We start from the raw sequence: 22,494 nt of genomic DNA, 5'->3' as shown, positions 1-22,494 counted from the left end.
TAATTTTATAAAATATACAACTTTTTCTGTATGGGGCCTACAAACTTCCAATGAAAGATAAGATGCCACATCCAAAGATAATTAAGGTAGTTTTACATTATTTTAAAAATTTGTCATTGATATGTAAATCACAGGTTCAGTTTCATGCTAATTCTATCAATTAAAAATATTTTAACATTTTTTTATTTTTTTTTAATGTCGGTGGATTTCTTTCACGCAGTATTCAGTGGCTCACATTTTATTAAATATTCGGAGAGTATGGGATTGAGTTTATAAAATGAGTAGGAAAATAAAAAGGAAAAATAGGATTAAAACAGCACAAGTTTTTTTATAATGTATAGCAATTAACAAATTATATACTGGATTTAAAAATTGTTTTACAAATTATACTCAAAAACCGCATAGGCAAAATATTAATGGAATTATCTCTTTAATACAAAGTGGCATAATTTCGTTATTTATGATCGTATCACAGTCAAAGTTTACATGAGTATGTGACAATGTTCTTGCTATGGACTGAGGGCAGTGGAGGCGTTTTTCGTTACCAAACAGCGTCACACAAGGGCGCTGAAATCAGTACCTTGTGTGGCCACCAGCAGCAACAATCACTGCGCGACATCTCCTTGGCATGGACTGAATGAGTCTCTGAATCCGGGCACGTGGAATCCTAGCCCATTCTTCCTGCAGTGCATGTGACGGTTGCGGAAGCATCTGAGGCTTCAGTCACGCTGGCGTACACGTCTGTCCAGTCCATCCCATAGATGTTCAATGGGGTTGAGATCTGGCGATCTTGATGGCCATGGCAGCACATTAATGTTCTCATTCTGTAGGAAATCCATTGTTACACGTGCCATATGCGGCCTGGCATTGTCCTGCTGAAAGGGTTCTCTCTCCGTCAATCAAAAATGGGAAGCATGTGACGGCGAAGAATTTCATCCCAGTTGCATACAGCTGTCGGGTTGCCATGTACGAACACAAGTTCACTTTTGTCGGTGTATGAGATGGCTCCCCACATCATGACACTCCCTCCACCGAATCTGTCAACTTGGGCAATGCAGTTGTTGGCAAACGTTCATTGCGGTGTCTGTAAACACGTTGTCATCCATCACGTCGCTGTAGAAAGAAACGTGACTCGTCGCTGAACCATACTTCCCAAGTTCCACCCCTGTACATACGTACACCAGTGAACATGTAAATGTTGATGTTGACGTCGCAGGACAGGGCCAATGTCTCCTAGCCCGTAAACCAGCTTCTCAAAGTCGGTTCCGAATGGTTTGTGCAGACACCCTTCTCAAACCAGGTATGCGTCCAGCAGTGTTTGGTGATGCAAGTGCAGAACCCGGATGAAGCGATCTTGTGCTGCAGTTTTTATGCAAGGTCTTCCACTTCTGGGCTGGTCTTCAGCTGATTGAAACTGCTGGTACCTGTCCAAGAGACGTGAAATGGTGCTTTGATGGACGTTCATGTGGCATGCAACTGCTGACTGCGATTCATCTAACTGGAGGCGGCCTATTGCAATGTTTTGATTCCGCAGGCTTAGTCTTGGCATCTAACTCGTCTACATCGAAATGGAAATGAGACATCATTGCAGCTTTAAATACCCATCACTATCCCAATCTGACCATTTCACGCCGATTTCCTGCAATTGTCGCACAAAGTGCGTTAAATTTGTTTTAGGGTGCATTTGGGCATGCTGTCCCATTCCAGGAACATTCACAAACATGGTCATTCAGCAACATTGTACAAAAAAACTATATTTTTTAAAATCGTTATATTTTTAAAAATCAAACACTTTTCTTCTTTCCCTACCACCTATGCGTTTCTTTTTTGACAGAGTATATATACTGAATTTAAAAATTGTTACTAGCCCTCATTTTTCAGACACTAGGGGCCAAATTTGCAAAGCCTGCCCACAAGTGCAACTACACCTGCATTAAAACACCTGCATTAAAAAAAACCCCACACATGCAATATACACACTTTACTGAAATTAGCAACATTTTAAATTGCATGCGGCAAAGTAAAACAAAAACAGAAGGTATTTTGAAGAAATAGTAGGAAAAATAGGATGGAGACCAAAAAGTAGGGTCACTGGACAGACTAGATGTAACTAAAATTTTATTCTGCAAGTGGTGGGTGTACAAAGAAATTTTTATCGTACTTCCAACATGGGAGTACTTCTAAACCACTCAAAGCTACATTTAGTAGTTCTACACCCACCCAACTCTTTTGTTTCATCAAAACTGATCTGTGTACCATCATGGAGGTGCTTGTGTGTATCAAGTGATCCACGCATATACTGATTTAGTTTTCAAATTCCCGTTGTCCTGTTTAACTACAAATAAATGTAAAAAACCTGTCAACAAAAACAAAACGTTTTTTAAAAATCCTTGTTTTTTTATTTTGCAATACATTTTTTTACAATTAAATGTATATAATAATGTAATATCTCTTAAACCGATTAACATGTAGCAGTGTACAAGCATAATCCTTAAGTCAATATGTCCTTTTTATTCAACTTCTTTACAGAAATTATAAAAATAATCTGCTAGAGTCCTCACAGATGCCAGAAGCCAGAAGAAAGCAGTCAGATAAAAAAAGTTCTAATATGATGCCTTTTTGGGAGGTTTAGGAACCAATCTTTTGCTATCTACGTGGGGTTTAAAAAAAAAAAAATTATAAAGGTTTTTTTTCCACAAAAATAATTATCCTGCCAAAGCTGGGTTGAACAAGAGAGCTCCTTCGCATTTGAAACTAAGTCAAGGTTATTAATAGCTGCAACAAAGGAGGAAATAAGCACAGAACGTCCAATCCTGTAACTTGGATTAAATAAAAAGTTCAGTGGGTAAATACTAATACTAGTCTAAGCGTATTTGCTAATCAGCAGAACTGGAAGATATGAACAGTCCATGAATCTGTGAATCTTTTCCCTGCACATGATAAAGCTCTCCACAGAAAGTGTTTGGAACACCACCAGTCGACCTAGGCTATCTTTAGAGCAGCAATCCCATTCTCCAGAGTCTGAAAGAAAAGAAAATAACAATGTTCAGTCCTTTACGTTTGAAAATATCAGACAAGTGATAAATCACTCACCTCACATGCTCCCAAGCAAGTGATTTGCATTCCACCGAGAGAACAAAAAAAAGTCCATAAATTCAATGGCTGGTTACTCACTGGGTGACAACTAACTTTTTTCCTCAAGGGTGAGGGGTCTGGTTTTTACTGAGGTGGACACAATTTGGAGGATACACGTATCAGTGCCTATTTGAGTGTACAAAAAGAAATTTTAATGTTGTGAAGCCTTAAAATATGATTTTATCATCTGAAGCTACATGGTTACTTTTAAAATTAATAAAAAGCCAGTGCACCACGACTGGTATATCAAAGTCTGTGGTATGTGTTATCCTGTCTGTGGGATAGTGCAGATAAAAGATCCCTTGCTACTAATGGAAAAATGTAGCAGGTTTCATTTCTAACTAAGTCTTATGTGACAAAATTACACAACATTTGATATCCAATAGCCGATGATTAATAAATCAATATGCTCTAGTGGTGTCAAACGAAACAAACTAACTTTAATAAAATTTGCGTAAAATATACGGTCTAGAATAAATATAGGGGAGGGGCAAATACCCCCCCCCCCTCAACTATGTAGCTGCAGACCTGGAATATTATGTGATATTTGGACTAGATGACCAAAAGGACCTACAACCAACTATACTAAATAGAGATTAACTAGTTAATGATGTCGGATATCTGCTTTATCCTGTGAAGGTAAGAATGGGAAATTCAGTGAGGTTCTGCCGAGTGGAATTTCTCATTCGTCCTGAACAGGATAAAGCAGATATTCGATGTCATATTAACTAGTTATTATCTTTATCCTGCAGACCATAAAAATTATGGGGAAGCTATTATTTCTGTTATTTCAGCCGCACTGTACGATAACCTAGAGGTCAAATAAGCAATTTTGTAATGTAGCTATGCATGTGATGTCGCATGAGTGACATCAAAACTCATATCCTGCTACTATATGGATACGACTTTGCTTTATCTATCATCATATTCTGTCAATAGAAATGGTGGTTACAGGATAAATTGTACTAACAGTGTAGTCTATCATGTTTCAAACAGTCTAACCTATGACATGCTTCATGAAAGCACTCACCTTCAAATCCCAGATAATAATATTTCCATCAACTCCCGAAGTGGACAGCTTCGTACATTTCTCCTTGGTGCCAGTGTGCACCAACACTTGACTGTAAAGGTAAACACGTTTATTTCAGTACCATGCACATTTAGTGCTAAACATACTTCTTATTTGTATGCCTCTATTTGTCTTAATCTGGAGAAGCCCTGGAACCCATCTCTTTCATACCCAGGGGAAAATATTTTAAGAGAGTAACACAATGTATTTAGTTTTGATCATAACAAATTTATATATCAGGTCGTTAATGAGAAGCATTCTGAGAGTACTGCTAAAGCAATACATGTCTCCTACAGGTCCCAACAAATTTTCTTATCTTCTACATTCATGGGCCATAACTCTGTGAAGAATGGGTAAATTGCCATGAAAGTCAAACAAGATCTGTAATAGTAGATGATAAAACTATATAAAAGATTTCAATATCTTGAACCACAGTTAAAAAAAAAAAGAGTCTGGAAAACAATTTTTCGTATCTCCTAAGCTAAACAGAACAATTTCAGCTCTACATTTTAAGGCATTGCAAGAAAAAAAACGTCCGGAAAACTGCATGGGGGATCAAATGGACGGATAGACAGACAGAAGGACAGTGACTAAACCTACAGTCCTCTCCGATCGAACCAATAAAAGAAAATCACTGACTGTGAATAGTCACTGATTAAACAGTGTAGTGCGACATCCTTTTTTTCAGACTTCATACTAGCCAAACTGGGTTTCATCTAAATATTGTAGCTAAAGTATCACAAATTTTCCCATCTATGTTAGAAACCTAATAGATACTGATTAAACAATGTGCTGGGGTGCTCGTAAAAGATGTTCAGGAATATATTTTTCAAAAACAAAATGGTTTACAAATGGAGCCAAAGACTGCATAGTTTGTGTTGAGTTTTGAGGTGGCTAAAACATATAATTCCTTCCTTTAAAATATACACAGTACTTAATATGCTTAAAAAATTCTTTAGCTGAAGGCTTTCCATATTTTGTATTCTTGTGTTGAGTTTTGAAATGGCATAAAACACACAATCCTTTTCTTTAAAAGATACTCAGCAATATCTTTAAAAAAAAAGAGTACTGGTGAGTTACATGATACACCTGTCAAAAGTAGGTCACAGTGACCTAGTTATGGTATGCAACACACTACCATCCCATGTTGTACTTGCATGCAAGGTTTGACGATCCTATATAAATTAATAGCAATATATGGCCAGGAAAGGATTTCCTTTCATGTGCAGTAATTTTTAAGATGTTATCGACTAACAGACTTTTTAACGATTGTAATCACATATCAAATGTATATATCTACATAAAATATTAGTGGCTGTATATTAAACGTGTTTCTGATTGTTCTAATATTTGTACTAGGTTAAATGTCATTTTATTTAAATATAATATAAAATTGATACGTACAAAATTATTCGAGGACAAAATCCAGTTTGGGCTTCTTACAAATATTAATATGACCAGAAACACATTGAATATAAAGACACTGATATTCTAAACAAGAAAATATATTAAATATGTAAGTTTAATCGTAGAAATATTTTATTAGTCAGAAACATCTTACAATGCAGCAAACTCAGGAATGACCCTTTAATGTGAAAAGTAGGTCACACTGCCTACCAAGTTGTACTTGCATGCAAGGTTAGATGATCTTATGTGAATTGATAAGAAAGATATGCCCCAGAAACGAAATATTGTGCCCTGGTTTTCTGCACTGTTGTAATTGCTATCTTACGTGATGGTATTCTGATGCTGAGTTTTGAGATCAGTGGAGGAATCGTCAGCAGTATTTTTCCTGTCCAGATTCTTAAAGCGATTCATAGCACTGAAAAGAAAAAAACACAGATGATTATAACTATATTGAACAATTTACTCATCAGCAACACATAAAAAATGTAACCATATATCTGACGGCATAATACTGTAATTAAAATATGTTCGGTGCATTATTAAATAAAACATTCCTTCCTTCGCATAAAAAAAAAATGGAGTCATCTATTGTGTTGAAAACAATATGAAAATTACTAACACTGAATAAAATCGTGCCTTCCCTTTTCATGAATATTTAACCTGACCTAACACCTATTTTCTCCCAATAACAATGGACTGGTCCAAAAGCAAACTGCATGCACGGACCATAAGAGTGAAGGGGTAGTGACTTGACCTAAGTGGATTCCCTAGGCATGATAGCCATTTGACCAAAGTGTTGGATTATTTGGACCTCTCCATAGGAAGACAGTAAAACATAATCTGCGGGGTGCTGTGATCGTTTGGTATAATATTGTGAGGAAAATTATGACCTCCGAGTTGAATTTCAGATCATTATGGAATTAAAGTTTTTTTTGTTTAACGACACCACTAGAGAACAATGATTTATTATTCATTGGCTATTGGATGTCAAATATTTGATAATTTTAACATATAGTCTTAGAGACGAACCTGCAATGTTTTTTGTTTTTTTCGTTAGTAGCAAGGGATCTTTTATATGTACCATCCCACAGACAAGATAGCATATACCACAGCTTTTGATGTATCAATCTTGGTACACTGACTAGAGCGAGAAATAGCTAACTGATTAGAGCAAGAAATAGTTAATCGGCCCACCAACGGGGATCAATCCTAGACCAACCGAACAACAAGTGAGCGCTTTACCACTGGACTACATCACGCCCGTCCATAGGAAGAAATGCAATAGTTACTGAATGAAAATAAATAATTATTTTTGAGGGTCAAAGAATTCTTCTGTTAAAAAAGCATTCTTCTTTTATGATCTTTAAAGAATATAATTATATCCACTTATCCCTAATACTGAAGAGCATCGATTAAAAACCATTTAATATGATTTTTTTTTTTAATTAGTATTAGTAGCACAACCACACACACATGAATTAAAACTTTAAATCCAAGCTGCACATTTGGACTATAATGGTTTTGAAATTAGTATCAAGTAATTTCATGCACACTCAAGGTTTACATGCTTTCCAGGATTAACACCTGAATGTAAATTCTATATTTAAATGAATTAGGTGGTTTAATATAACTATATCTCTTTATTTGTCTAATTTTCAATTTGGCTGATGCTCCAGGGAAGAAATAAAATATCAAATAAAATATTTATAACGGACAAAGTCGTTAAATAATAAAATAAATGTGAGCGGGATATTAATGTAATACAAAAATATGACCATTGTATTTGTGTAATAATTATTTGATGCATTGTATTTTTAACCAGTAAGATCACCAAGAATAAAATACAAAATTTAAAAAAATCGAACCGTAAAACAAATGCTAACATAGAAAGTATAATTGTTTTATGTCAAAAGAAAGTAATATGACCATTGTGTCGGTGTAATAATTACTTGATGCATTTATTTTTAACCAATAATATCACCAAGAATAAAATAAAAATTAAAACATAATAAAACAGAAAAACAAATGCTAACTGAGAAAGTATAATTGTTTTATGTCAAAAGAAAGTAATCATCAAATGAACAAGAAAAGAACTAAACTTAAAAGAAATGCATTCTGGACAGGCAAAACAGTCCATGAGTTGTTGTTTATATTAACTAGATTTACAATGTTAGCTCCACACTTCATTTCTGTAGTGCTCTGTATAAAAGGAATGAATAAATGAATAACGAAACCCAAGCATTTAAAATACATTAGCTATTGGGTTGCATAAAAGGAGAAGAAAATTACTACCAACTAACAAAACATGGATACAGGTAGCTGTCAAAACAAATGCCAACATATTTTGTAGAATCGAAATGAGAAAAACTGAAGTAAATTTATTGAAATCAACTCAAGATTTGCAGTGCAATCTTCTAAATTAGCATTTATCAGATGCATTAATAAAAAAATGTTTTTTTATAATGTTCCAGTCCTAACTCAATAATCAGGGCAGTAGCTAGCAAGGAGGGAGGGGGGGGGGGGGAGACGACGAAAAAAATACAGAAAAAATTATAGAAACTTAAAGAAAATTCTCTTCTTAACCGTTTAAGGAGTTTTAGGCTATTAACTACTCAGTTGAACCCCCCAAACAAAAAATCCTAACTAAGGCACTGATAATATCACAATGCAGTATTTTCCTGATTTACCGATATCTAACAAATAATTATAAAATACTTAGAATAAAATTAGCTGACTTATTCCATATGAATTCATTTCTTCCTCATGTCGTTAGAAGAAAAATGTAAACAAAATGTGTTTTATCGCTGGCCTAGATTAGTGGAAGACCGTCGAGAATGTAATGTGAAGAAGTTGGCACCCTCTTTGGTGATGTGCTGCAGCCCATCAACATTGTCTTTGTTTCTTACTCATAATTAATACCAAAATTTCTGTCGACATGTCTCACCTGCCCCCCCCCCCCCCCCCCCCCCCCCAAAAAAAAAAACTGGATCTGGCCTCCAAAACCAGTTTCTGTTCTATACATAGAGAATAATACATGTACATGAATGAGAAAGTTGTTTTAAAATATATCTAACGAGCAAAGGTTGTGAGATAAATGGTATCTAACGGACACGAACGTATTATTCTATTTCTTACAGATCCTCAAAAACCAGGTTTTAAGCAAATTTTAACATCTTTTTCGACTCAAATTTATTTACAGCCGTTGCACTTGTAGCTAGCTTATGTGTTACAGACCCATGATTGTCAGGTTAACTATATGTCACAATGTAATCGATTTCATATCGTGTAGTTTTTTATTGGATGTATGGCAGTGGTGACCTGGTCATCACCTAGGAGCAGCCAGTCGTATATCTTGAAATTGTTAACACACATACATGTGTAAACAACCATGTGTTATAAAAAAAATAACGTTATGGTGTTCTCACCAATGGGTGTGTAAGAAAAGTAAAAAACATCTTCTACATTATAATTAGCAATTACACATATAATACTAAATTAATTACTATGTTAGAATCAATATTAATAACAAATTAGTAGGATATTTTAATTATCGTGCAGGCAATCAATTTCAAAAGATATTTTTAGTTGTAGTTTTTCACATATTTTAGACATAATTTAGAAATACATCAGCTGATACTACAATTGGCTAGATAACGTTTTTGTATTGTATATATTGGGCAAATGAAAAATGTTAAGGATACTATGCTTCTGTCTAAGTACCGGTATACATTTATTTTGTGTTTATTCTCAATTGTGGTTCAAGTATGCTGTCCTGAGCACACACTTCAGCTGTTATTTTGGTTTAATATTGCAGGGATTGAACTGAAGAATTTGTTACTTACAACTTTAAAATGTTTTTGCCATAGGCAAAATGCTCACCTACATGTATTGCAATTTTGAGCTTGCATACAGCAAGTTTATGGCAGTAACTTTAGAAACAAATACAAAAACCACAAATTATCCATTCAACCAACGGCAAGTTAGTTTTTGATCCAGCAGCAAACAACTTTCATCAGTTGGAAGTCCCCAACCTACAGCAATTCATACGGCAACTGTCACTGGTGCTATCATTAAGTCTAAAGTCCCCAACCTACAGCAATTCATACGGCAACTGTCACTGGTGCTATCATTAAGTCTCAAGTCCCCAACATACAGCAATTCATACAGCACCTGATACTGGTGCTATCATTAAGTCTGAAGTCCCCAACCTACAGCAATTCATACGGCAACTGTCACTGGTGCTATCGTTTACGGTTCTGTGCCCTGTTATCATCAGAACCCATAGGATACTGTTTTTCAGTAATCATTGCAATTGTAGATTATGTTACATTATGTAATAGATAATCAGGCATGTGTGCAGGTGGGTTTGCTAAAACAAATTTAAAAAAATTCCAATATATTTTCCAAGGGTGCATGACAGATGAGTTCACCCTCCTAAACGTCGCTCATCAGTCTAGACCCCTCCACCCTCGCTAAAATTCCTGCAAAGGTGCCTGATAACAGATTTTCAGTTCTGTGATTCTACCAATACCCAACCGACACAATACCGGAAACGTATGTTTTTACAAAATCCTGCAGCTTGTAATTGTAAAAACCTTGGAAATTAAAGATTTGAACCATTGTACCAGACATCCCCAGTCTCAATTTTTATGTATGCTTAATCATCACAATTTCATGCTTTGTCCTACACTACAATTAGGAATTAATGTCAACTCTAAAACAATGCAAACAATCATGCTCTGATTGTCCACCTCTGTATAGATATGGGTTCTTCGTCAATCTCATCTATATCGCCATTCTCCGTTAAGTCTATACTATCAGATCTGGAAACAAGATTTATCATCAGCAGTGAACATTTGCAATAATTATTATTCAATCAGATTCAACTTTCATATTTGAACAGAGGTCACACTGAAAATAATCTGGTTTTAGCCATTTTTCAGATATACAGACTATATGTTTCAAAATTATTAAAAAGTGGCTAATTTAAACACAATTTAATTAGTTTGATACTAAATGCTGTAGCCACTTTGTATAAAAATTAGCAGTTGCTAATTTGGCAATGGACACTGACAGAGTGAGCCCGGATTGAAGTAGCATTGAGCTACTACTTTAAAACAATTCCACTGAAATAAAATGTCAATCTAATTAAAATTAGCTCCACTATTACATGTGGATCTAACAGCAGCCCATTAGAGCTCATGTCCAGTTGACCTTTCATTCGACCAATCAAAACCTTACTTGCAAAATCATGCCAGTGATTTGAAAAGAATTTGAAAACATTCGGGATTATGCCTAGGGTATACGAAATGATTTGGGTGAATTACAAAGTATGCCGGAAACTAATTTCAATATAAAATTTTATATAAAATTTGTTTCAAGACGGAAAAAAAACTGTGATAGTATAGCCATAAGATCTGTTTATACTAGTATACAATCCAGAGTTTATTTCTGCACTTTCCCCCCTGTTTTTTCAATGTTGAAATAGACCAACAAGTTTGCCTATTGCATAAATAGTCTTGCCCGATATTTTTAGAATTTGTATGCTCCCGAATAACACTATAAAAGGTGAAGTGTAATTGGTCGATATTTAAATTATTTATAGATGAAATGTCACCTGGACATGGGAGTCCACGCAATGCTGTTAGATCTACTGGTAGACCAGTAGAGCTAATTTTAATCAGATTGATAAAATGTCTCACCAAGTTTAAACTATTTTAGTGTAAAAAAACAAAAACAAATTCTAAAAATCTTATTTAAAAAAAAATTAAAAATTAAAATACTTTCAAATTAAAATTCATTAATGCATAATGCCATCTGCCTTCATTGAGATGATACAAAAACTGATAACAGTGTACATGTATATACTCAGATACACCTAACCAGGGTTTCTACCAGAGGGTATAAAGGGTAAAATTATGCACCCTAAAATCTTGGAGATTAATGGAAACATTTTTCAAATTTTCAGAAAGATTATAGTAACAGAACTGCTATTTAAAATTTGTCAAAGTTTGAGTTATATGCCTTGTCACATTCTGTTCAAGCGTCTCTCTGACTCCAGTACTGTAAAGTAAGACATTTACCTTATCTGTCCAGATTCCTTCTCCTGTGGAATGTCCAGTTTGCTGACCATGGTCAAGCTTCCAGTGTTCGAGTATGTAAACACCATAGGGTTACAGTCATAGCCCTGGAATAACAGTCACAGTTAAAGCTTGTTTCGTTTAACAACACCATTAGAGAATATTGATTAATTATTTAATATACTCTGACACAAGAACAGAAAATGGTTCTCATGAAATATTGTGCTCTGTCCAAGTTCGAAGTTCTGCAACATAAAAATTAAAATCTAGACACCAAGTATGAATATTTTTCTTTAAGAATCATGATGCCACTAATGTCAGTGTAATGATGCTGAGGTGTCTCAAATGGATTTTTTATTTTTGTAAAAATTACAATAAAAAAAGCAATGAAACTGTTTACATTTAAAAAACAAAAATTAATATAACTGAATGTTTACAATTTTAGTCAGTCATCAAACATTAATAAACAAAATAGAACGACCAAAAAAACCAACCCCAATAAACAAAAAGAAAACAAAAAGAAGAAAAACCCCGCCGATGTTCAGCTTATACTCACCCCAGCAACAAGGCTGTTTTCTGTCACCCACGTCACTCCCATGAAGGGCAGGAAGTTGTCTTTGATGATAGCCAGTCTAAAATTAATTTTACCAGGCATCAAAAACATTTCAATAGCTAGATAATTAAGATAAAATAAACACTAAAATAATAATTAACCATAACCCCAATTTGCATTTCTTTTGGTTTTCAGTATAGATAATACAATATGAAGTAAACATATTTTGTAAATTGTTTCTAAACAAGAAGTAAATATTTATCCTATAACTTACCCATAATATTCCTGTCATAAACCCACTTCACGTTTATCATCATTAACCTGGTTAATAATTTTTTTAGCTATAATTGGGTCATTTGTTTACAACCAAACAAGACCTGTATTCCTGAACATAACGTTGTAATAAGATTTCGTCAAAGTGTGTGACATCAAACTACAATTGTGCTATTCGTGATGTCATATTACCGAAGAAGGCAACTTTAGAACTGTAATTTACTAAATATCAACAAAAATGTTATTTTAGAAGTTTTATAGGTTAAACAGAATTCGCAAATCATGTTTTTTAATATGTAAAATATCAACCTGTTCTAGTAAATCTCCATTACTCTAGACAGAGCCTCAACGAATACCGTTAACACACACTCAAAAAATATTTTCCATATTAAAAAACCCCACTTGTCACGAATCTTCTAATTATATTTATGACAATAAAAGAAGATAAAAATCAAAGAAACTGACTTATTTCCATTAGCTGCGTCGACGACGGAGACACTGGAGTCATGGCCAACCCAGGCCAAGCGATCGCCACTTGGAGAGAACGAGATGGAGTGAACCCAACCACCTGAAGAACAACACAGTAACGACGATTAACACATTTTTAATAAATCAGAACTGAAGAAAAACTGGATGATTTTCTCGTTTCCTGAATACATTCTAAGAGAACTGCTAAAGCAATACATATTTAGGGAGAGGTCTTAATATAGGTGTATGCCTGTTCGCCAATCCCAAAACAGCAAATGTGGCTGTAATAAACATATTGTTTAAAACAATACATGTTTTCTACTGGGCCTAAGGGCCATAACCTTTTTTAAATAGACCAATCCTCATGAAACTATGCACAAACTACATTTGTATCATCTCAATATTTTGAGGCGTTACAAAAAAAAAAGTCCAGAAACTTTTATGAGGGACAGACTGACCGAGACGAAACATATAATACCCTCCTGTTGGACCAGTGGGAGACAAACAAAAACAAAGCTAAAGAAAACTTTGATATCCTCTCCCTGTCATGGACAGAACTCTGGCGAAGTCAAAGGTTGGGCCCATGACAGGCGTGCTTGAACAGTTCTCTGATGGAAGTATGCCAAAAATTATCCACATCCACAAACTTTGACAATTTTCTGTTTGCATTAATACTTTTCATGAGCTCTGATCTATGACACCTTCCCCCTAGTCACACAGACTGACCCGAAAATCACAACAGCTGAACAAATGGCTAAAATCGTCCATTGTGTTATGGGCAACTTGTTTGGGCCAGACCACAGACTTGGGGGGGTGGGGAGAGACATTCACATGACACAATAACTTCACCGTAATCAAAATACCTGACCTAAATATGAAACTTTGATCTTTTAACACATTTAGCTATCAAAACATAAAGAGCAAAAAACTGAAGATATTTTAACACAAATCTTTTTAATTATTTATTTTTTATTTTTTTAATTTTTTTACAAAACTACACTGAAAACAGCACTCCTCTATAAACTGGAATTCCCTAAATACTGAATGTTTTTGACGGTCCCTTTTTAAATATCAGTACTGAACCTCTCTAAACTGGATACCCTTTAAAACTGGACTTTTTACTTCAATCTGTGGCTGTCCGGTTTACAGGTGTTCAACTGTATTATTAAAATTAAATGTTTACAGTCATACTACATGTAAGTATTGTATATACAGCATGCAAAAATGTCATTACATGCAGACAAACTGAATGTTTTATTTAAAAAACCCAAACATTGACGATAACATATTTTAGGGTTTTTCAGGACATGAGCTATGTTAGATGGACAGATGGTTTTGAAATGAATATCTAGAATACATTGTCATATCAGGTTATGAAAACATCAGTTACTGTAAACCGTAAAAAACATTTATGCAGATAAATTTCGTTTTGTTTTCAAGACAAGACAGACAAGATATTTATTCCGTTATTGAGGCCATATGCCCAAGATAACTACTTTTAAAACAAATGTCTGCATCCTACCTCAAGTCACTAAATGTATATGAACTCATAATTTTCATTGCAGATATCAAAGGTGGTTAATGAAATTTACACATTGCGAACATACACTATAAAGTGAGTAATACATTGTGTATTTATATTCAAGAAGTAACTCAGAAAGAGATATAATTTTCAGATGAAGTGTTATATAAGAGTAGATAATGCTGCATACAAAAAAAAAGAAAAAAAAGAGAGAATATTCCCAAAGAAGACATTCATTCCATAGCAAGTTAATAATATATATATAATATATACAAATCTTGCAAGGTATCAAAAATAGAAAATGGTCATGCAAAAATTTGTTAAATATGATAAATTGAAAATGTTTTAATCGAAACCGATTTGATCATCTTATTTCCGAGAAAACATGGGGCTTTTTTCCCCCTGTATATACTTGCAAGATACAGCTGCAAATATAAACATACAGCGTTAATTACGCTTTGGCCTTCAAAACATATTTGAGCAAGTATATATACAGATGTGTTAATTGCTTTTGATAACAATTACTAATTACGCATGTTAGTGAGGCAAAAAGCTGTATGGTATTTCTGTTAGGACCATTTTTTGCTTTTACACCAATAGTGTATATTTTTGTACATTCAATGAACATAAACAAAACAACAACTGAAAACTATCAGGCCATCTTAAGATGATTGCAATAAGAAGTTTGTTTTGTTTAACAAATAGAGCACATTGATATATTAATCATCGGCTATTGGATGTCAAACATTTGGTCATTCTAACTCGTAGTCAACAGAGAAAACACACAACATTTTTCCTAATGCAGCAAGGGATCTTTTATATGCACCATCTCAGAGACAGGATAGCACATACCACGGCCTTTGATATACAAGTCGTGGTGCACTGGCTAGAATGAGAAATAGCCCAATGGGCCCACCGACGGGGATTGATCCCAGACTGACCGTGCATCATTGATTGCAATATGTCTTACAACAAACTGAACCAGATACTGATTACCAGTTTGTTTATGACTTAAACAATTAGGAGTTTCAGGGTGGTGGAAATATTTCTATGTTAATGTATATCACTACTATATAGAAGTAAATATATATATATATATACATTATTTGTTTTGTTATTCTATTAAAAAAAATACTAGCACTTAAACATAAAAACAATGGAGTTGGGTGCTGTACTAGATGAAAAATAATATTCATGTAGTTTGAATTAGTTATTAAAATTAAGAAATGTTAAATTCTAAAACAAAATGAAAATATTTTGGGGTTTTTTAATTTTCAAAATGCACCGATGTCATCTATAGTTATCTGTGCTTAGGCAAGGCATAAATATGACCAAAAAAAAAAATATTAAAAAAATGAAGACTGCGAAATGAAACCACTTACACGTACTACCTGAAACAAAACATAAACAATCAAATAATGATAAATTAATATATTAAGAAATACGACTATGGAAGTAAGAAAGAAATAAAGTAACTACCAAAAACTCTCACATGAAATCCAAACAAGACACACACAATAAAATAAAAATAAAAAAACGCCCAAAAAATCCACACAAAACAATACCATAACCCCCCCAACTCAAAACAACCAACAATGCATTTTTTTTCTGTATCCATGAAAATGAGAATCAAAAGTTAATATTGTCTCAATACTTGTTGATTTTGTATTTATTATACTTATACCTACTATACAGAAAGAACAAACTAAAACTTGCAGAAATTTGATGGTTATGAATTTTTATTTTATTTTTTATATATACATGTATATACATGTATATACATATATATATATATATATATATATATATATATATATATATATATATATATATATATATATATATATATATATATCTCTTCAAAAGAAGAAACGCAAAACCACATTGTCGTAACATTTGGAGAATTGATTTAATTATTGAATGGTGAGTCCGATAATTACCAAATGTTGCAGGATTGTTCACAATTCACTCTAGTCCATTGTGAGTAAGTGATAGGACACACCACCAAGGTCAAGGTCATCTGGAGTCAATACCGGGTGTGGCCTCCGCGTGTGTTGACAACTGCCTGGCACCGCTTGCCCATTGAAGCAACCAGAGTACGGATGACGTCCCGGGGGATGGTGGCCCACTCGGCCTGCAAGGCTGCTGCCAGCTCGGGCAGGGTCTGGGGCTGTGGTTGTCGCTGTCGGAGGCGTCGGTCCAACTCGTCCCATAGATGCTCAATTGGGTTCAAATCTGGTGATATCGATGGCCAAGGAAGGACATTAATGTTGTTGTTCTGTAGGAAAGCCGTTGTGAGACGTGCTGTGTGAGGCCTGGCGTTGTCATGTTGGAACACTGCGTTGGTGTTGGCCATAACTGGAACGGTGTGTGGCCGGAGGATCTGGTCAATGTAGCCCTGTGCATTCAGGTTGCCCTGCACGTGGACCAGGTCAGTTCTGCCAGTGTGTGAGATGGCTGCCCACACCATGACACTACCCCCGCCGAATCTGTCCACTTCCTGCACGCAGTTTGCCGCATAACGTTCACCACGACGCCTATACACGCGACATCTTCCATCATGACGTCGGAGCAGAAATCGGGACTCGTCACTGAACCACACCTGTCTCCATCGCAGTTGAGGCCATTGTCGATGAATCTGGCACCACTGCAGTCGGAGTCGACGGTGTTGTGGTGTTAAGATGACACCTCGAACTGGACGTCTGGCACGAATTCCTACCTCACGTAGGCGGTTCTGTACGGTCTGATCCATGTTGCTGGTAACGGTCCCACAGTCTGGAGATGGTGCTTGGGGACACATGGAATGCCCTGGCAATGGCCGTTCTGGATTCGCCTGCGTCTAGTCGGCCGATGGCATTGTTTCTCTGCGGTTCACTGAGACGTTGAATGTCCTGGATTGTCAACTGTCGGCCAGATACAGAGGCCAGGCAAGCGAACACCCTGCACTTTTATACTGTCGGTGTTCATGTTGCACGTGCAGACAACGCACGTGCAGTGGTGACATGGTTTGCACGTGGCTGCGTTTTTGCGAATATTCACATTTTGGAACTTTATTGTACAGTAGCTGCGTTTTATCGAATGTAACCGTGGGAATGTGTTTGGGACATGCAATGACCTTATATTCACAAAGCATGAACCGGTAGGAAACATAAAATCGGAGTTATAACCCATTTGTACCCTTTTGTGTTTCTTTTTTTGAAGAGTATATATATATATATATATATGCTCTTCAAAAAAAGTAGGGGAACTCTAATAAGAATTTACAATTGCCAAAATTGTAAGTTACAGGTATATTAGCTGTGGGGAATGGTTATATGATAATAGTAAATTAATTGGGCACACATTACAACCGGTAGTTCAGTATTACAGTAAGTTTTATGACCACCAAAGACTGGGATGTATGCGGACACTGGAACTGATTGAACGCTGGAATGCTTCTCGTTTCGACAGTCTGCACCACCAGGTTGGATTCTTTTTTAGCGAGATTCCTTGCCTCCACGTCATTTCTCCGTTTGACTGTTGACTTGGGTTTTTTGGTCAATTGTATGACGGCCATTCTGCAGAACGCCACGGTTGTTCGCGTTTAGTCTCTACATGTCCGAGCCTGTCCTAGCAGCACTGGAAGATTGACCGCCCCACTCTAAGAAGAAATAGGAAGCGGGGTCGGCCCCTACTACTCTTTTTCTAGACTTTACCTTGCTTTATAGTGATACCATCTCGTATCCTCCGGAGTCGGGGCCCGTCTGCACCACTATACCAAACCATGACGACTGGACTATACCCTAGTCTGATACTCTCTCTCGTTCAGACAGATCCGGCTTCTCAAGATCTGTATTTCAGCACAGCACTACACCTTCAACGTCTATCGACTGTCAATCTAGGGGTTTTCTTGACGGGATGCAACCCATCTCGTCCCTTTAAGCTGTGCACCCAAACAGCCTTAACGAGGCCACTCGCGTGGACATATCGATCGGACTTTAAACTTTTAGATCTGCGTTCAACATTTTATGTCGAAATTACTTCTTTATTTTTAAATATTATTAAATAGTCCGATCCTCTCTTCTTTCTCTTATTTAATTTTGGACTGTCCTTCTAAAATGCTCCAAATTATATAAATATTCGGCCGAGCAGTCAATTCTGCCCATTATCAACCCCCCCCCCCTCCATCCCGAGTCAGGCCACCGATCTTATCGGAGGTCGGACTCGGGATGGGCGTGTTCGAAACCCTAGTGGTATATGGGCACGTTAAACTAGTTATCATCATCATCATCATCACCAAAGATCTTGAAGGACGATTGGGGTCAGAAGTGAAATTTTAAAGTTGATGGGTTTTTTTTATCAGTAAATCGCAAATTCAAACAATAAAAATGACAAAAAACAAAACAATAACAACTGTATGATCAAAAGAATGAAAAGGATTGACAGAAATAATGTTCCACAGTGATTAATGGACCGTCCTGGAAATTCTCAAAATCGAGAATGACATCCCACGCATGTGTACGGGGCAACTGCGTGATGCATGTGCAAACTATGAAATGTGTTTCGGTGTGTTGATAAACAGACCTGAATGTTCTTTACTAGGATGTCTGTGGTCAAAACGTATGTTCGGTCTAATAGTTGATATTAACATTAATATTTCAGGTTCTCCTACGGGTTTTTTTTAAGAGTATATATATAAAGTAAATATACTGTCATATATATATTCAAGGCAATATATTTACTTTTCTACTTGTTTTTAGATGGCTCCCATATAATTTAATACAGAACCTATAGTTACGACTTTAAATAAATACGATATATCATGCAATTTACAATACCAGGACTACAAGCAGATTGGTATACATGCACAATATGTTTCCATGACAATAAACCCTTTACTCTTGGTTGACTTGGATGTAGTTATTATTAAAATAGCCTACCTCCACCATTTGAAAACTCGGCCATGAGAGTTCCCCAAGGCATCTTCGTTCCCCAGGAACAAGGTCCAGGTTTTGACTCCACTTCTTTAATGTAACCAGAAAACACCCTGAAAGGAAAGAATCAATTTGCATAGACATGAATTTATATTCTAAAATTGTGTTAAAATACACAGTACGTAATTTTTATATGTAATACATACAGATATTAAATTTAAAGTGTACATCAAAATCTTTTTGATATTACCAATAATATCTTTGGTCCTTTAAATTTCAGGGTACTGGATTTAGAAAAAAATATCGTTTTAGGAACCATTTTCGGGGTTTCTTACACAAGGCACAAGAGAATAAATAATGATATTCATCGCCAATATCATTAGAATTACATAGTGAGCACAATCAATTTTCTACAGGGGTGTTGTTCCATTGTCTTATTTCAATTGGGAGGTAGTGATTCATGTCCTAAATTTAAGTGTAGTGATCCACAGTTTTTCTGGCATTATGGTTAGGTTTTCTTTTTGAAATAATGTTTTTAAATCTATCAACTAGGTACAGAAAATACTGTGTTTGTTAGTCCCTCATAGTTTCTACTTTGTTGCTTGCAAAACATTCTAAATTTACAGTGTACACGAAACAATTAAGAGATATTTTATTTTACATCAAATAAGAAAGTACACACGTAAAGGGCTCACTGGAATAATTTTTTATTTAGCCAATTTTCAGATATGGTGAGTATATACAAATTTCCAATTTGGCTAATTTGGCAATGAAAAGGGTGAGCCTTGCATGTTTGTGTTTTTCAAATGCTAAATAAACACAGCAAATGAGACATTTATCAAACATAAAAGGTAAAATAAGCAAAAAGACAAAGAATAAATTTGCAATATTTATTATGAAAAGGTAAAAGGTAAACAAAAGACTGAAAAAAATAACAAAGCACCTGGCCTTGAAGTCCGATGATCCAGCAGCTATCAGGACATTGTTAGGATGCCAGTCCAGACTGAAAAATAAAAATCAATTTAAATAATAATAATAATAATTCCACAGATTAAATGTCTCGCTGATCATAAACGTTTTTGGTGCACTGTGGTGAACATCCCTAGGTACAACTATAAACCAAGTGCCATTGACCTTGGATCTATAGTTTGTGACAAACTGATCTAAATACGAAACTTTAACATAAAAAGTAGACCACTAACATTAGTAGAGCAAAAAAAACCCCAAAAACCCCCCACCCCATCCTGGTAGTAATAAAAGCTAAAATTGTAATATTACAAAATATATTTTTAAAATATTTCAATTTATTTTTTAAAAAACCTTTATGATAAGAAATATTCTTAACTAGAGCTACATTTATGTACATGACGATGCACTGTGCTATTATAAATATATATCAGTGGTAGGAATTGGTGAACTGTAAAAAAGAGGAAATCTAGAGGGGTCCCAGAAATCTGACAAATTTTGGAGGAAAGGATGATTAAAATACGAGGAAACGCAATGTTCCATGCGAGGAAAACAGCTGATCCGAGGAGAATTCCCACCCCTGATATATAGAGGTTATTACTAGAGTGTTTTTTTTGTATCGTCAATATCATATATTAGGAATATAAATTGTATTATGCGAGCCTCTGGCAAGCATAATACATTATTTTTATTCTTAATATATGATATTGACGATACCGAAACACACAAGAGTAATAATCTCTTAATCATACATGTACATGTATAATCTCAAGCTTAATACATGTTTTTGTAAACTCTACACACAACTTTAAATTCTAGTCTGCCATTACTAGATATTCAAATGACATAAGAATATGTGGCGAGGTCTCTTTTTGAATGGAAATGACGTCAAACTCGAATGACATCATTTTGGATGTCCTTACATCAAAATAAACTAGTGCTTAACTTTTTGTTTGTTTTTTGAACGCTGAACAGCTTTCACTGTAAAATTGCTAGTGAAATTTGATGACTATGAATACATGTCAGTTATTGAGTGTCACCAAAGTATGTTTGCTTAAATGTCAATAAACCTAGTGCCATGACCTCAATTAATTTACATCTAATTTGCAAAGTTATCAAATTCTTAATGTATGTGATCTGAAAAATATCGCAAACTTTGATTGCACTGAATATGTAAGATATAAATATAATAAATTTAAATATCACTTTAAAAACACTAGCTCATATACCAGATACAAATATATTTTCCTTAAAAGAAAATAGACCATTCTTTATGAAAAAAATCTGTAAGATTTCATTTTGTGTATAGGAAAAACCCCTATTAGAAATCATATTCCTACCAGTGCACCACGACTGGTATATCAAAGGCCATGGTATGTGCTGTCCTGATTGTTAGAACATCCATATAAATGAACCCTTGCTGCTAATGGAAAAATGCAGCGGAATGTAATGGTTTCCAGTGAGATAAAAAGTACCAAATGTTTAACATCCAATAATCAATAATTAATAAATCAATGTGCTCTAGTGGTGTCGTTAAACAAAACAAACTTCTCCCCTATTAGAAAAGTAAGCACTATTGCATTATTAACCTTTCAAGTCCTGGAATTTACAATATGATTGGCTTCTTTGTGTTCCTAATGGCCTATGAACTGTTTCCTAACAACTCTTGTGAACTTACCATGTCACAGTTGATCCGATTGGCTTCTTTATGTTCCTAATGGCCTATGAACTGTTTCCTAACAACTCTTGTGAACGTACCATGTCACAGTTGATCTGGGGCCTAATTCACTAAACTCTCACAACTTTGCGATCTCGCAGTGCAATGCTAAAAGACTTGCAAAGAGGATGCTTTATTGTATAACAGAGCCTAAGAGACCTTTGTGAATTAGGTCCCTGACTGGCTTCTTTATGTTCCTAATGGCCTATGAACTGTCTCCTAACAACTCTTGTGAACTTACCATGTCACAGTTGATCTGATTGGCTTCTTGATGTGCTTGCTGACCCACCAATCGTTGTCTTCCTCGTAGTATGAGACTGAGATAAGCCGAGCACCACTACCAATAGCAAATTTATCCTCTGAAACAACAGAAATAAGTAATATTATTTAA

General features: G+C 35.2%; 1 protein-coding gene across 4 annotated transcripts in view; it reads right to left on the bottom strand.

Moving 5' to 3' along the window:
- Positions 1 to 2,376: 2,376 nt before the first annotated feature.
- LOC121378550 (actin-related protein 2/3 complex subunit 1A-B-like) overlaps positions 2,377 to 22,494 on the bottom strand; it is a 29,084-nt gene continuing 8,966 nt past the window's right edge. Inside the window, exons 5-15 of one of the 4 annotated variants that reach the window (XM_041506774.1) lie at positions 22,345 to 22,462; positions 20,364 to 20,423; positions 19,427 to 19,533; positions 15,890 to 15,898; positions 12,983 to 13,085; positions 12,248 to 12,323; positions 11,695 to 11,798; positions 10,363 to 10,434; positions 5,937 to 6,026; positions 4,166 to 4,256; positions 2,377 to 3,021 (exon numbers count right to left, since the gene is read on the bottom strand). In XM_041506774.1, coding sequence (XP_041362708.1) covers positions 2,983 to 3,021; positions 4,166 to 4,256; positions 5,937 to 6,026; positions 10,363 to 10,434; positions 11,695 to 11,798; positions 12,248 to 12,323; positions 12,983 to 13,085; positions 15,890 to 15,898; positions 19,427 to 19,533; positions 20,364 to 20,423; positions 22,345 to 22,462 — 869 coding nt within the window. In that variant the 3' untranslated portion in view covers positions 2,377 to 2,982. The remainder of the gene's footprint in view (positions 3,022 to 4,165; positions 4,257 to 5,936; positions 6,027 to 10,362; positions 10,435 to 11,694; positions 11,799 to 12,247; positions 12,324 to 12,982; positions 13,086 to 15,889; positions 15,899 to 19,426; positions 19,534 to 20,363; positions 20,424 to 22,344; positions 22,463 to 22,494) is intronic. The other 3 variants (XM_041506775.1, XM_041506776.1, XM_041506777.1) reach the window with 3 other exon arrangements.

The sequence above is a fragment of the Gigantopelta aegis genome, chromosome 8, assembly GCF_016097555.1.
Source record: "Gigantopelta aegis isolate Gae_Host chromosome 8, Gae_host_genome, whole genome shotgun sequence".
In the NCBI taxonomy this organism is placed as follows: Eukaryota; Metazoa; Mollusca; class Gastropoda; order Neomphalida; family Peltospiridae; genus Gigantopelta; species Gigantopelta aegis.
The sequence above is the reverse complement of the archived record's forward strand: the minus strand, read 5'-3'. Positions and strand labels throughout refer to the sequence as shown.